This window comes from Rutilus rutilus (genome assembly GCF_951802725.1).
Source record: "Rutilus rutilus genome assembly, chromosome: 6".
In the NCBI taxonomy this organism is placed as follows: domain Eukaryota; kingdom Metazoa; phylum Chordata; class Actinopteri; order Cypriniformes; family Leuciscidae; genus Rutilus; species Rutilus rutilus.
The window spans coordinates 23,149,792-23,166,170 of NC_140214.1; the positions used below are offsets into that span (position 1 = coordinate 23,149,792).

The 16,379-nt window shown below is 36.3% G+C and overlaps 1 protein-coding gene across 3 annotated transcripts in view; it reads left to right on the forward strand.

Annotated features, from left to right (window-relative positions):
- The first annotated feature begins 195 nt into the window (after positions 1–195).
- Positions 196–16,379, forward strand: part of vipr1a (vasoactive intestinal peptide receptor 1a) — a 35,798-nt gene continuing 19,614 nt past the window's right edge. Inside the window, exons 1-3 of one of the 3 annotated variants that reach the window (XM_084410415.1) lie at positions 196–316; positions 9,287–9,374; positions 13,545–13,649. In XM_084410415.1, the coding sequence (XP_084266541.1) occupies positions 9,287–9,374; positions 13,545–13,649 (193 nt within the window). In that variant the 5' untranslated portion in view covers positions 196–316. Of the gene's footprint in view, positions 322–6,820; positions 7,026–9,286; positions 9,375–13,544; positions 13,650–16,379 lie in introns of those variants that run through there. The other 2 variants (XM_084410416.1, XM_084410414.1) reach the window with 2 other exon arrangements.

The window sequence follows — 16,379 nt, forward strand, 5'->3', positions numbered from 1 at the left end:
TGCTGTCCACTCAAGTGGACATCTAAAGATCTCTTTGAAAAATTTGTAAAAAAATAAAATAAAAATCAATTCTTGTTTTTCATGCCCTAAGAGCAATAAAAACACATAGGAAAAAAATCCTGACTGAGGTTATCATAATTCATGCATGAAAGGGTTAAATGTATTATTAGCCCCTCCCCCCTGCCCCTAGTCCCTGATTCAAACGTGCAGAGCGGCGTTCGCTGCGCTCAGTCTGGCTCACACACAGCGAGTCTGCTGCGGTGCGGTGGCCCTGCAACCCGACTGGAGAGACTGAGCTGCCCCAGAGCCTCTGAAGGTGAAGTGAGTTTCCCCAGGTGTAGTTTAAACACACGTTTAACTAAAGTTACATGTGTAATGAATGTATTGTATGCTAAAGAAAGACGATTCAGCATCAGCAAAAACAGCGAATCTATTACGTTAGCCAAAATCAGAGGTCAAATCGCTCCCTCATGATTTGTAAGAGCACTCTTCCCTTTGATTAGCCTAATTTTGATTTTAGTAAAGACAAGAACAGCTTAATAAAAAATAAAAAATATTGTTTGTATCCGTAACGTTTACTGATGGTCGCCGTTACGCCGACGTACGTTACGTTACGTTACAACACACAATACAGTGCCAGTTAGGAGATCGATCATTTGATTAGCTAAGCAGAGTCCTATTAAATCCTATTACTCTCAGATATCACAGCAATGAAACCAGGTTACAACTGGGGAAATAACAAATACAATAGGATTAAGTATGGGCGTTAATAGTTGGGAGACATTATGATGCGTAATAATGATTAGATCTGCATTTGGTCTTAAAGAGGCAGCAGTCTAATAATCCTGCTGACGATTGCTCCATTAATGTGAATCAAACAACAAAAGGCAAAGAGAAAATCAGTCGCAGCTCTTGAATGATATAAGCTTTAATCTATCTATGATGAACTATGCAGTGTTATTTTAAATCTGACTTTATTAGATGTCTTTTTAGCCCATATTACTCCTGAACAGTAATGTCAGTAGACATTACTGAAATTAAAGCACTGGGTATATAATTTGTATATTTGTTTAATTGTATACTTTTTTTGTTTGACCATGTGTTTGTACTTTGTTTTTGGTGTCCTTTGTCTTCTGAATATAAAACACAAAAGCCTGCACCCTTCTGCATAACATACATGTTTTATTTGTTTTGTTAAAGCATTGCTTTTTCTTTTGCTATAGATATTTATTTTACATTTCAAAATATAAAGCAATATTAATTGTGTTCTAAATGATTTTTTTCCCTTTTTTTTTTATATAACAAAAAGAACCGATAAGAATACCGTTAAAGTACCGGATCGATAAGGAGTATTGGTAAGAGTAGTAATACCGAACGATACCCATCCCTATTGGCAGCAACGAATTAAAAGTTATGGCCAATTTAACTGTGATTAAATTCAGTATATATACGTCTGCCATATGTTGCCACCCCTCAAAAATTCCTGCCCCCCTCTCGCCACCCCATAAATATTTTTCTAGATCCGCCCCTGGTCTTAGATCACATAATTTTCACAACTCAACTTTTAAAAGCATGCCATTTTAAAGCACAGTTTCTCACAGCCTTGTTTTCATGATCCCTGTTAAATTCAATATGGCGTCTAACCTGACTAATGTCAACCATTAGAGAAGCTGTTTTCAATCCATACTAACAACTGATTTGTTTACATGTTCACCATGTCACATCATTGTAATTCCCATTCATTTAAAAGCCTCCACATGCGTAGTATCACAGAGGATTCAGGTTTCAATCAATAGAATCAATTTGTCCAATGTATTTAACATTCAGGCATTTCACTTGGCAATACACTCAAATAAGGAACCGCTGCAGATGAAGTGTCTGGCTCACTGCAGTGAAAATACCAATCTTTTTTTTTCTCTTGTGAATCATTAAATCATTTTAATCAGTTGGATGCTCTTTTTTTGAGACAGGTTGTGAATTTTCCCAAAGTACACTGGCACACGATTCCTTGCGCAGGCCACAACTTGTTCAGAGTCTCTGGTATTCAAACAGCAGGTTTAAGGTTTGGTATTTGTTTGTTCAATTAACACTGAAGCCAAACACACAAATCTCTGCATTACAATAAAAATGTTCAGTATGTAGTCCACTATAAACATTCACACAGTTCTAAAAACAGAAGCAAACAAATTAAGAATTACCTGTATTGCTAATAAATCTTCAGCAGTACAGTTTTTCTCTCTCAAGGAAAAAAAAGCCATAAACTATTTCCAAAACCACCATTGCTTCTCGTTCCTTCCAGGTAAGGGGGATTAATGCGCAAACTAATCTCTAACCAGGTTTCATGCTGAATTGCCAGAGGGAAAACTGAGTCAACAGGTTCACCTCTGTGTCTGTCATTGACCCTATTACATTTGGAGAATTGATTTGACCAAACGCTGATGAATTACTATAGCCTACTCCCTTTTCTGCCCAAAGCATCAAACCTCTTTGATTTAATTTGCTTATACTTCTGCACTTCTGTCGTTTTACCTTGCCTAGTGGGTATTTTTTTATTGGAGGCACAGCTTTAAGATTAATACAATCTATGGCAAACTATTATGTGAGTGCCTGAGTGCCTCTCCTCTTTGAAGAAGTAAACATTTTTGGTGGCAGATTATTCTTTAAAATAATATTATCTTACTTAGTTTAGAATATTGGCTTTGGAATATACGTCATAAATATTATTGTTGTAGCCGTAAACCCTAATGCTCAAAATAATTGATTGGTTTGAGTAGGACAAACTTAAATTAAACTAATTAGGTCAGTCACATTAACTTTTATGAGTATTTAGCACTTTCTTTTTCTTTCAAGTTCACAGAACTGATATATTTTAAGTATACTGAACTGTTTCATTGTTTTGAGTTTTATGAAATCATTTCTTTTAATTTAGACGAACTTAAGTTTAACTGAAATGCATGGCTGGGATGTCTATTTCCCAGCATGCTTTGCTGATGGCACTAGAAAGGGAGAGTAAATGCTAAAATTAAGTGTAATATAATGTTTTTGTTTTTTTGTGCAAGATAAATGTTAAGTGGGAGACTTAGGAGTGATTGATGTTTTGTTATGCTAATTTAGAAACAATTCTGTTAATGTTGGTTTTAGTTACCATCATGTTGACAAGTGGTGCATGCAGATTGATTTGAGAGCAAATAAAACCTTTCTATTGCTGCATTCATACAGCAAGTGCTACTGTATAACATATTATTGTTAACATGTTAACAAAGTATTATATTAGCAAAATAGTTTGTTCAAGCTTGCTAAGTTTATACTAATAAAAGTATTCACATTGAGATTACATAATAGTTTTAAGTTAAATGTATGAATTAGTGTACTCAAACATTTCAAGTACAAAATAAAAATCTGCCAGTTCTGCTTACTTAAACTTTGAATTTCTTAACTTAAAAAATTTGAGGCTACTGATTGCCTTAATTTTTTTGAGTTTTGCCAGCTTATTTGGGTTTACAGTGTATGCTGATTTGAATGTGATGAGGCTTGAACAATGTTTAATCCAGTACTGTGCCTATAAGAATTTGTAGCAAACTTACACTAAAGAAAAATATAATCGTATTGTAATCTAGAGTTTTCATGTGCCCTATTTTAAAGTCACCATGAAATCCAAATTGACATTTCAATTTTTAAAGGAATATTGCAGTATTTATTCAAAATAATTTATTCGTGCACATCTTTCATTTAATTAAATCTTTAATCAAAATATCTTCCCAGTGTTTACTGGCAGGAAGGTGTCACTCACATCAGCTGTAGCAAACCGTCCAATACATTCCTGATGGACAAAACTAAGACAAGACATTTTTTTTCTTGTTTGAGCAGCCGTTTCACTTATACAGTACGTGACTAGGGAAGAAAAGACTGTTGCAACTTACATTTCATGTCGACTTTAAAGTCTCAGCTAATAAACCACTTAGGTATAAGACAGTCATTGTTCCTATGTTGATTTTTGGGTGTGATTGAATATACAAAACATAGGCCTAGTTATTTCCGTTTCGACCAATGACAATGAGGATAGAAACTAACTAGGAATTTATAAATAATGTTTAATAAACTATCGCTCCACTCTGAATGAAGTGTGACGCGACAATCAAACGGCATAATTTATTTATTTTTTACTCTGCTCTCTGGAATACTCGATTCTCATTGGTCAATTGAGCCACCCAGGTGCGATATTTCCTAATATTAGCTGTCGTCCATGCCAAGACCCTATTCCTGACTGAAACCATGCCTCTTTTATCACATCGCAGAATTGCACTATATTGTTCAATCAAATGCAGCTGGCGCAATTTAGCTATTGATTGTGACATCGGGGGACTTGAATATTAATTTTACTACAATATTATTGCAATGTTCATCTTGTGGCTAGGTTGATACTTTTTTACATTTGTTGTGTACTATTTATTTAAACTTTTTGTTGTAGAAGCAAAATAATTTAAAATTAAATCAATATTTCCGCCACTTTATTCACATTATCTAAACTGACAGGACATGACAAGTATAATTCTCAAAGTTTAAACTCATTGTTGCCTCTGTGTGTAATTTATGAGACTGCTTGTTGATAGTAAGGGTTTGTTCTAATTCAGACAGGCCTTGCACATTTACACAGCACCGCCCCCTCTTTCAAAGTTGTGTCTCATAAACAAGCACTTAATTCATCAAATTCATACACTACACTACATAGTGTATAGTATAATGTTATTTTGCCATCCAGCATCAGAGTCTGATAGCCTCCCCCCTCTGCTATGTATATAAGGAAAGCTGTGACCGTTGAGTCCATGAAGTGTCCAACATTACACACTGTTTTTTAGTGCATCATCCAGGTATTTAGAGTGCACTCTTTCTTTTTGGAATTTTCAGTGTGAACCAACTACTCACACTATTTATACTACAAAATGGGGTAGAATAGTGCACAAGTACGCAAATTGAGACACACCTCTAGATTTGAACAGGATGTGGGCTTAAGGAAGGATAGAGTCCAGAAGGTAATGATAGATTAGGTTTGAGATAAGGAGTGTTATATTCCTTCTCCATCACAGAGCCACAGCCAAAAAGCAAAGATGGTTTCAGCTCATCCATTCCACATGTGAAGGCATATTTCTTTCTTTAGACTGGCAGCACAAAAAGACTACTGCTAATATAAGATAAACTTATGTGTTAAGATTCTGATGTATTTGTGAAGGTCAGGCATTGCCAAGTAAGTTTATGACACATTGTTGATTAGGGAAGTTGAACACACACAGTAGTTTAGGAAATCAGTTAAACTGTCTGTCAAAATATTGGTAATTGTTGAGGAAGAAGAACGTTAGGCTTTAGATTTTACTAACACTTTTGAGGTCATATATGGCACTGTCTTTTACATTTCAGCTGTTTTATTCCATGGTTAGTAGGATTTTATGGCATTCCTCAGATATGCGTTCTCTGTGACTCATCCAAACAAAACACAACAAAATACCAGGATTCAATTTCACAAGAGTTAAAAGCACGTTCAACAACAAAAAAACAGGATACAGTTACACAAAAATTAAATGCATGATGTTTTTGCTTAATTGTTTCATGTGCGTATTTGTATTCACAGATCTTTTGGCCAATATTATGCTGGAGTGTACGGAAAGTCATTTTTGCATGCTGCATGGTTGACTGTATTTTGTATAAATCTTGTACAGATGCCAGTTGTATAAATTCTTTGCTATATTGTTAGTAATGATGAAGGGTGCAATACTGTGTGCTGGCGCAGCATGTCATAAAGTCAATGCATCTAAATGAGCAGTAAATCTGAAGGAATGTATAGTATGTAGCCTATAGTTTTGTTGAAAGATCAGTGAGCTGAGAGTATGTGAACCCTGACAAATTAAAAGGAATATCAGTTTTTTAGGGCATGTCCACCATTTCACATACATTTCCTTGAAAGCTGCACTGAGTAGGCTACATTCACTTCTCTTGTTCTTCTGGCAGGTTCTTTCAAAAACAACAATAAGAGCTCATGCTGTGGGTTGGCTAATCTATAGGCTATTAGACTCTCCATTATGCTTTCAAAATGAATGATTTCATGCTTCAAGCACATATGCATACATATCTGCTTTTGTTTAACTTTACATTTCTCCACCAATGAAAGAAATTTCCATGAAGGCATTTACATTTAGATTCCCGAGGCACTTCCACCAGTGAGTTATTGGTGATTATTGGCAACTTAGGATGGCAAGGGCTCACATATTTACATTGGCGTGTCAGTTTACATTATTGTCTTGCATATGACACGAGTATTACAACATATAGGCTACCGTTTAACTACAGAAAATAATTTAATAGAACAGTTGCTGTTCAATGGGAAGCAGTAGAAATCAGAAGCTGTGATGTATGGAAGTTTAATTGTTCAGAGCTCTGTTTTAGTTTTAATTAAAGAGAAAAAATAGCAAAAGATGCGCATTGGGTGACAGTTTACAGGAGAACAAAATCTGCGCACTAAATTAAAGAGCGCAGAAGCTGCTGTGCGTATGGTTAAGACAGATAATTAGTCATTCAGCGCTTTTATTCAGGGGTGTGCTACGACTACACACACACACACACACACCTACACCTACTTTGGAAGTGAGGGTTTAGGACGTGGATCGACTACCTTGGATTTTTACAATCCACCTCACGCGTGTCAGGTGTCTACGTGGTTTATGCAAACGCCAGTTTTGAATGGCTTCGCATCATTCCAGATCCGGTTATGAATGAAGTGTTGTTTTTTTGATTAAGGAGAAATGGACACGTCTCGCGGCGTAGTACGACTGGTGAACCCACGCGCACCGGAGCGCCAGCGCGCGCAGCGCGTAGTTGGCTGACGCTTCGGATTCTTTGTCAGTTACTTTTCTGCCGTCAACTTGTCTCTGTCCACCAATACCTTTGTCAACCGCTCTCAGTCAACTGCTTAAACGGCTGAAATGGATATATCTAAACGAATGCTGATTTTATTCCTAGCCTACTCATTCGGACCTGTGAGTATCAACACTTCATTTCATTCGGTTTCCCACGTAATTAGTCATCGACGAAAGAAAAGCAATGAAGTAGCCTACTTTTAATAACACCTCAAACAAATGTGTCAGGTCTAAGGATTTATAGTTGGATGCTTTTTCATTCTTCTTTTTTCATTGAAGAATGTTTGCGTTTCAAATTTGAAGGGCATGTTGATTTGAATAAATCTTCCTGTCAAATATTTAAATAAATAAGCCTCAAACTGTTGCTCTTCTTTCTCAAAGCAGCTGCTGTGCGTTTCCTCTCATATACAGCAGAATTTTGAAACGGAATTGAATTAAACTTGCCTACATTTCATGAGACTCATTGTATTACATTGACTTTTCTGCTAGCTGCGATGAAACGCAATCAATTAGAATTTGACTGCATTATCCGTCAGAAATGTATCCAATTTAAGATAAAAACTAGGCTGACAGGACATACTTGTCTGGATAAGAGAACTTCACTTAAACTGAAACTTTCTCTGATATATTGATAAAGCATTGGCCATTCAAAGATATGATCATTAAAGCTGATTTAGGTGAATGCTAATCAGATCTTGTTCAAGTGTGGAGTTTGCAGTGTCATTTACAGCCCAATCGTTTAAAAAGACAGCATCTTTTGTTGGCAGTTGCAAGTGTGGATGTCAGATTTCCATCAAAATAAATCTAGTTTATTGTTTATTGAATTACTTAAAGCATTTCCTTAGGTTTTACATTTTAAGTAACATTTTATAAAAGGTGCTGAAATGTTAATGCTTTACATCATTTATGACACATCACATGTCACTTTTTTTGTGTGTGTGCTGCTAATATTATAAATCTTATCATTTATGCAGGTTAACCAGGGAAATCAGTTGCCTATCAGTGTTTCTTTTTTAAATCCTTCAGGTTTAGTGTTTCCGACTGATACTGGTATAGTGAAAACAGCTTGCATTTGCAGTAGCAGAGTTACTATGGGAAGATTCCTCTATACAGCATGTTCACCATCTAAAGTGGTTGTCATATTGTTGATCATGCTATTTGAAATTGTGAAATCGAATGGTTTTCTTATGTTGTGACGCCATGGTAACAACTCTCATTTTCTTCTCTGTTCATCTGTGTGTCCACTGTCCTTGATAAGCTCCTTCCTCACTGCAGACAGTAGTGACTCAGGGTCTGTACAGCTCACCGTGCCACTGAATTCACTTCATGTCACCCCACGCAGTACAGTATATGCTATTGTTTGCTCTGCACAGTTAAATATTGTGAACGCTCGTTTTCACTTGGTTTCATTGAAAAAGATAAAGATTGATCTGTCAGTATGTGAAAAGATTTAGATTCTGCTTTGTTAAACCTATAAAACAGAGAGAAACAAGGGCTTAATATATGCTAGCTAAAAGTTTGTGTGCATAACATTTTATGTGCTGAGTACGTTGATGAGTACGTTTCACCTAGCCTATATAGATCTTTTTTTGTTCAGAAATGATGTAGGCCTAATAATTAATCATTATACTAAATGATATTCAGCAAAATATGAGTTAAAAGGGACACGATTCTGGTCCGGTGTTGATGAAGGCCCTTTTAATCTTTTTGATGGGCAAAACACTGCTGTTGATCATACATATTGACTGGTTAGGTACACTGGAGTTACATTTGTCCCAGATGGTCATACTTTCTATAAGCTTACTGGTTTGGGAGTAACCATAGCTCTACACTGAAGTTTTTATTGATGCCACCTCTCAATGGCCTCATCTGCCAGAGTACCTGCCATAAATCTCACTGTCCTCCGGTGCTTTATGGAGGAATCCATGAGAGCATATTCTTATAATACAGCCTACATTTTTAAGGAAAATTGGATACAGCTGCAAGACACAGTTTTAAGACAAATAATTTATGTTGTACATTTTTCCACCATATAGATGTCAAGAGGTTAGTTCTTTAGGGAACGACAGAGGTGAAAGGAGACATTAAGAGCTCAGCATAGCTCAGGTACTTACTTGTTAAATTGCTATGTAAAATGGAAGGAACAACATGAATTGTCATACCCTTCATCAAATCTGCATGACACTCAGGAAAAGAGAGAGGCCGTGTCACATGTGCAACCAGTTCACTTTATTCTCTTCAAACAGTAATTATGTTCAGCTTGTAATGTGATCAAAGGTCTGTTGCTATTCGGAAATGTGATGTAGTATTTTTTGTAACTTCAAAAAATGTATATATATTTTATTGCAAGAAAACATACCTCATGTCAGAATCTTGTACAGATGCTGTCTGTCCAGATGTGTGAGGTCATGTGGGAGCTGGAAGCGGAGAAAAGGGAGTGTTTGTCCAAGCTGGAAAACATCACGTCAGGTATGTACATTGCATATCCTTCACTGTATGACAATGTATGCATGTAAAGACAGTGTGATTTCTACACAAGGTCATACACAAAAAGTCAAAACACCATCAGGGCAACACTCAAATAATGCTATAACATAAAATGCCCTAATGTACATTACTGAATGAAACATAATAATATGTGATGTGTCACACAGGGACTTCTGGGAAAGTCATTTTACTTTTTCTCACCATAATTGATATGGTAATTCATAGTTTTTACTTGCAAAATGACAAATAATGCAATGTAACCCAGTTAACAAATTAAGGGTTTTACTGTAGCATTTTTACCGTCATTTTCTATAAAAACTACAAATATTTTTTACAGTGTACCAGTAAGTTCTGTGATTGTAATGCTAAAGGTCTCTGCTTTTTAATGTGATCACTTGTTCATCAATGTTCATCAACTAGAAATGGCAGCATAACTCCTGCAAACATAAAACAGCGGAAAAAAACTGCTAATACTGCTAGAGCAACATTTTAAGTGTGTTAAGATCTGATTAAATGGCTAGTGTGCAAAAAAAATAAAAAAAATAGCTCTGCTGCTTATCTGCATTTCTGCAAAAGTGTCAATATTTTTTTCCCTCACATCTTCCCACAAACTGCAGTCAGCTCAAACTTCTACTCTAGACATTGGCTAGATAATTGTTGTTTTGTATTTGCTTGTCTGAGTTAACTTTTCAGGTTTTAGAAGAGGTTACAAAGGTATGCTGGCTAATTAGGCAGAAATGTCATTCTGTGCAGTGCGATCTTCACAACATTAGGTGGTTTCACTGTCATTATCTGCATGATTTAATCAGAGGTTGTTTCAGAGCAGTGGCTTAAGCCCTGTTCGGACGGGATTAACTTTACAAGGGTAGATGGAGTAATGTAATTTTACCACAGGACGCCTGTAATATTAATGGCCAATTCGTACGGGATAAGATATCTCAGTAAAACTAGCAGAAGTGGGAGGGGTAACTCGATTTGCGCATCGTCGTCACCCTCCTGTTGTCATGTGTGTATTACGCTGCTTCCTGATATCACGTGCGCAACCTATCAACCTATGTTTATATATATATAAAACAGTTATGTCCGGTCGAACGATGTATTAATTAACTTCAGATTGGATTGTGTTGGTAAAAGGCACTTACCCAACGCTAAAAGATGTTTCGTGGCTCTAACAAGTGCTTTTGATCTTCTTTCTGATTTGAATGGAATGTGGAAAAAACTTGAGTTTTGCCACAGACTCGTCCCAGCGTCTAGAACGCAACTGAATGCTTTTTCAAGAGTCTCCATACTTGAAAAACCGCGGAAAACTACTTTTAAACAGGAAATGACAAACTATTTACGTACATATATACAGCAGGTCTATTCGCACGGGATTAGCATTACCTGAGGTAATTTTTCCGGACCGTACTGCAGGTAAAAGTCGCCGTAATCTTTACTGACATAGTCTGTAATGATTACTGAGATGGCACATTCAGATGGGACTAAAATCACAGAGAAGCTCTGGTAATAATTACTTTACCCCACCTCTCCATGTTAAACTAGTCCCGTCTGAATAGGGCTTTTGTAAACCTCAGCAGGTTGGTTTTGCTTGCGGTTAACAAAATCAGTTTTTTATGCATTATTTTTCCATCACTGATTAGAGCTTAGACTTTGTTCAGAGAGCAAATCCATCTGGTACCCACAGAATTCAGTTCAGTCCAGATTCACACGCTGTCACATTCCATGTTATTAAAGGGTTAGTTCACAAATTTTTTTTAATTCTGGTATTAATTACTCACCCTCATGACGTTCTAAACCCGTAAGACCTTCGTTCATCTTCGGAACACAAATTAAGATATTTTTTATGAAATCCGAGAGCTTTCTGACCCTCCAAGACGGTAACGTTACCACTTTCAAGGCCCAGAAAGGTAGTAAAGACATTGTTAAAATAGTCCATGTGACTACAGTGGTTCAACCTTAATTTTATGAAGCGACGATTTATTTTCTTTTGTGTCATTCTCTAACTCTGTTCACGTGGGCATCGCGACGCATGTGTGTGATTCTGACACAGGAGCCGGCCAATACTGAGCCGCCGTACTGACATAGAACCAGGACACGCTGCACTGTGTTTACTTTGTGAAAAGACTGACACGGCAGAGAAGAGATTGCTGAAAAAAGTCGATATTTTTGGTTTTGGTTTTTTTGCGCACAAAATGTATTCTCATTGCTTCATAACATTAAGGTAGAACCACTATAGTCACATTGACTATTTCAACAATGTATTTACTACCTTTCTTGGAATTGAAAGTAGTGATTACATTGTAGTCTATAAGGGGGTCAGAAAGCTCTCGGATTTATTCAAAAATATATTCATTTGTATTCCGAAGATGAATGAAGGTCTTACGGGTTTGGAGCGACATGAGGGTGAGTGATGAATGACAGAATTTTCATTTTTGTGTGAACTAACCCTTTAAGTCCCTTAAAGGAGAACTCCGGTCAATTTTAACATTGAGCTCATTTTTTTGTACATTTGGAGTGCTGTCAGTACAGAGAACAACGACAAAAATCGGTGTTGCCTACACCGAGTTATCCTCTTTTTAAAATTTGCACCCTGTTGACTTCAATGGGGCAAGTTTTAAACCTGCTTTTAGGCTCTTAACATCCTTGATGTGTCATTACAAGTGCACGGGTCATGTGAGTGATTCCTTCTGAGTGAACGCGGGTGAATCTGACTGCAGTAGATGTGAAAGATATTAATAAAAATGATGTTTATTCAGCCAGCGCACATACCTGTATTTACATCCTGTTTTCGGTCGAAGTCCACAGTAGTCGATTGTCGAGTTCACGCGCGTGATCATAAGTACTAAACCTATGATCCTGACTGTTCATTTCTGGCAAGGAGGACAATAGCCACAAATGAACCCATGCTAACACATTTAATTGCAAATTCTAATAACACATCACATATTAGAGCACCTTAATTACTAGAATCATTTACAGTTTTGTATTTGCTTGTCTGGGTCATAACTTAACAGGTTTTAGAAGAGGTAACAAAGGTATGCTGGCTAATTAGGCAGAAATGTCATTCTGTGCAGTGCGATCTTCACAACATTAGGTGGTTTCACTGTCATTATCTGCATGATTTAATCAGTGGTTGTTTCAGGGCAGTGGTGTGATTCAACACATTTGTGTGTGTGAAAAAGCTAGTAAATTAAACTCGCAGGTGTCTTAGTTTGTGGACTTCACCAAGAGCTTCAGTGCTTGACTATTGGGCATGTACCTCATCAAACAGAAACGCTGCCTATTCCTGCCTAATCTCATATTGATTTTGTTCTTAATGGACGAAGCAATTACAAAAGCTAGTTGTATGAAACCGAGGTCTGATTGTGGCTAGTGTGTCAAAGTTGTGTGTTGTCATTTGTGTGTCCTGTGATGTAAATCTCAATCACAAATCTCCCTTGAGTAATATATCTTAGACCAATATGCAAATTGTTTTCTCAGACTGTGAGATGTACTTTGATAAAGCTCACTCCCATGGCATTGTGTTTGATTGGTTTCTCTTTATCATTTAGCCCAGTCTGTTATAAAAATCTGATATCAGTTGGATTTTAAAATGATTTGATTCTCAGAGCGAATAATTAAATATGGAATTAATCCATTTCAGCAAATCAAATGGTATAACACAATTTAAACTCACCCTATCTATTATCTAAATGCATATTATTGATCTTATCGTGAATGATTCATCCATGCATATGTTTTTATATTAAAATCTGTTTTGACTCATAATTCTTAAACAAAATGTCATAATTCGATCTTCCGGTGAAATTACAGACTGGTGACATATGCCGGACTTCTTTAATCATTTAGTCCCTTTCTTACAATCAACTTAAAACTTGCTTTCAGATTTTTCTCCATTCAATCAACAACCGATGGATATATTGAGCCAACCAATTCCCCACACTTCATTTTTTAAGTACATGAAAGAAAAGATCTGTTGCTACTTACGTTACATCGTGACTTTAAATTGTCAAGAACCGCAATAATTGTACAGGATTCTATTGACCAATTAAAGAGACAATCTAAATCCTATCACCAATTAAAACTTGATTAGGTGGCAGTATTTTGTCAGTTTCCATCCCCTAATTAGTTTTTCTTCATTTCTGTGGTCAGGTTGCACAGGTGAATGGGATCTAGCGTGTTGGCCATCAGCCAGGATTGGAGAGCTGGTCACCATCCCCTGTCCAAATTACTTCAGCCACGTCAGTGATCAGAGAGGTATGTCAATATCTTTTCCAATAAATATAGAGATGCAAAATGTTTTTCAATAAACCTCCTGTCTTTCTCCCTGTGTTTTCAACATTATTCTATTTCTTATCATTCTTGATAACGTCTTTTAAAGCAACACCAAAGATTATTTTGTACCTTAAAATAATGTTTCCAAAATCGTTTCAGTGGTTCATCAACTCGTAACAGGGTGAAACTACAAATTTGACTTGCTTTACGGCAAGCGTTGCAATAGCCGATAGGTGGAGCAAGGCTCTGGGTGGAGCGTACTCGGCAGGTATACATATAAATGGAAGATACCTAGCAGCCAGGTAGCTTTTGAATTGTCATCATGACGGAGTCTGCAAATAAAAGGAAGGGTATGATGTCGGAGGAGGCGAAGAAAAGAAAACGGGAGCATGGTAGAGAAAGAGCTTGAACTAGAGTGAACATTGGACCAGCTTACACTCGTTGGCGAGAGCTGAAGGAGGCTACATAAAATCATGCAACATACTCTACCTTGTCTGTGGACATCGTTATTTCCAAAGCTGGATAAACAAATAGCATGCGTGCGATGGTAGGCTGCGGTAGGCTAAATGATTTACGACAGCGGTAATGGACAGTACCGCTTCCAACCTCTAGGGGGACCGAAGAGGAAAAGTGCTTTGGTGTTGCTTTAAAGTCACTCGTAGTGCTGCAACCTCTTTAGAGACTTAGTTTCAGAGAAAGCAAATGTCCTCATTATGACTGAATTAGCATCATAACCAATATCACATTATTTAAAGACTATGCCAAAGCCTTTTTCTGAGTTCTTCTGATTAGTCTTCGATAGCTCTGGAGACAAGAGAAAGATTGTCTCTGTTATTGGGACCTGCTGCTGTAGTTTAGCAGCAATATTTACACAAACTGTAATCATGTGACTTTCTCTGGGGAGAGCCTGGTGGGCAATTGTTTGCTGAGAATTCATGACTACTGTAATTTATTCAAACAAGGAAAGCCATAGCTAACTTTTAATACCATTTAGTAAGCCTTTTGTGGTTGCGTTAGGATAATCAGGATTAGCTGTGTATTTAGCAACAGAACATGAAATCACAATGTCATTGTCTTTTATAAAAGGGTGTTTTAATGTAATACACACACACACACACACACACACACACACACACACACTACTGTTTAAAAGTTTGGGGTCAGTATTTTTTTTAACATAAATGAATACTTTTATTCACAGATGCATTAAATTGATCAAAAGTGACAGTAAAATCATTTATAATGCTACAAAATATTTCTATTTTAAATAAACACTGTTCTTTTGAACTTTCTATTCATCAAAAGAAATAAAAAATGTCACGGTTTCCACAAAAAAATATTAAGCAGCTTTTCAACATTGATAATTGGAAATGTTTCTTGAGCAGCAAATCAGCATATTAGAATGATTTCTGAAGGATGCAATGGCTGCTGAAAATTCATCTTTGCCATCACAGAAATAAATTACATTTTAAAATATATTAAAATAGAAAATTCATATTATTATTATTATTATTAATGATTATTGTATTTATGTATTTATTTATTATGTATTTATTATTATTATGTATTTATTATGTATGAAATTGTATTATTATTTCACAATATTACTTTTTTTACTATACGTTTGAAGCCTTGTCGACCCCAATTTTTTAACTGTAGTGTATATTTGACCTGATGATTTATACTTGACTTGTGGGGTGAAAACAAAAAGTATGGGATTGTTTAGAAAGGCAACATGATACATTCTGAACCTCCGATTTATGTGGATGTTTCATTCCACTCTTAAAAATAAGGTTCTTCCTTGGCATTAATGTTTCCATAAAAAACCTTTAACATCCATGAAACCTTTCCATTGTACAAAAGGTTCTTTATAGTAGAAAAGATTCTTTAAAGATTCATTAAAATGAATCTCCACTCTAAGAAAAATGGTTCTTTTAAGAACAGTGAAAGGTTCTTTGGGGAACCAAAATGGTTCTTCTATGGTATTGCCATGAAAACCCCCTTTTGGAATCTTTATTTTTAAGAGATATGTTGCTGTATGAGTCAATGTCCTTTAGAGTCCTTGACTTGTACTACTCGTTGCTGACTGGCTAATAACTAAACTGCTTTCAGCATAATTTTAATAGCTTGCATTCATAGATCGCTGCTGACTTGTCTTTTCTACTGGACTGTCCAATAGACCTGTCAATCATACTGTCCTTTGATGGACAGGTTTAAACATGAGCACTCATACCATGCCAGACGTCATTCAAACAAAACCTTACCTTAATTTATTTTAGTGTTTGTAACGGTCTGGGGAATTAAAAAAACCCGCCTTTTGTCATAAAGTTAATGGAACAGCCTTTGTTTCATATTTTCAGCAATAATCTTTAGTTTGATTTGACCCTGGCTCTTAAATGTTCCTTTTCCCTCTCAAGCACACAGAGGAGTAAAAGGAGTCATGTTAAAATGAAGTTGAAATGCAATGTCCAGAGGTTAACAGCAGTTAAGTTTGCCAATATTTCTTGAGAGTGGGTTGCTCAGTAATCATGAAATTGTAAAGGAAAATTACTATGTGGATCAATATGTTTTTCGAAGTGATCTGACTTTAAAAGCAGCTGTGACATCCATGCAGTTCTAATGTAGGGGCCATTTCTGTAATGACACATCTTTAAAAATACAGCACTTTTGGCCGAGCTCTTACAAAGGCTTGTCGTATGTTGAAGATGTATC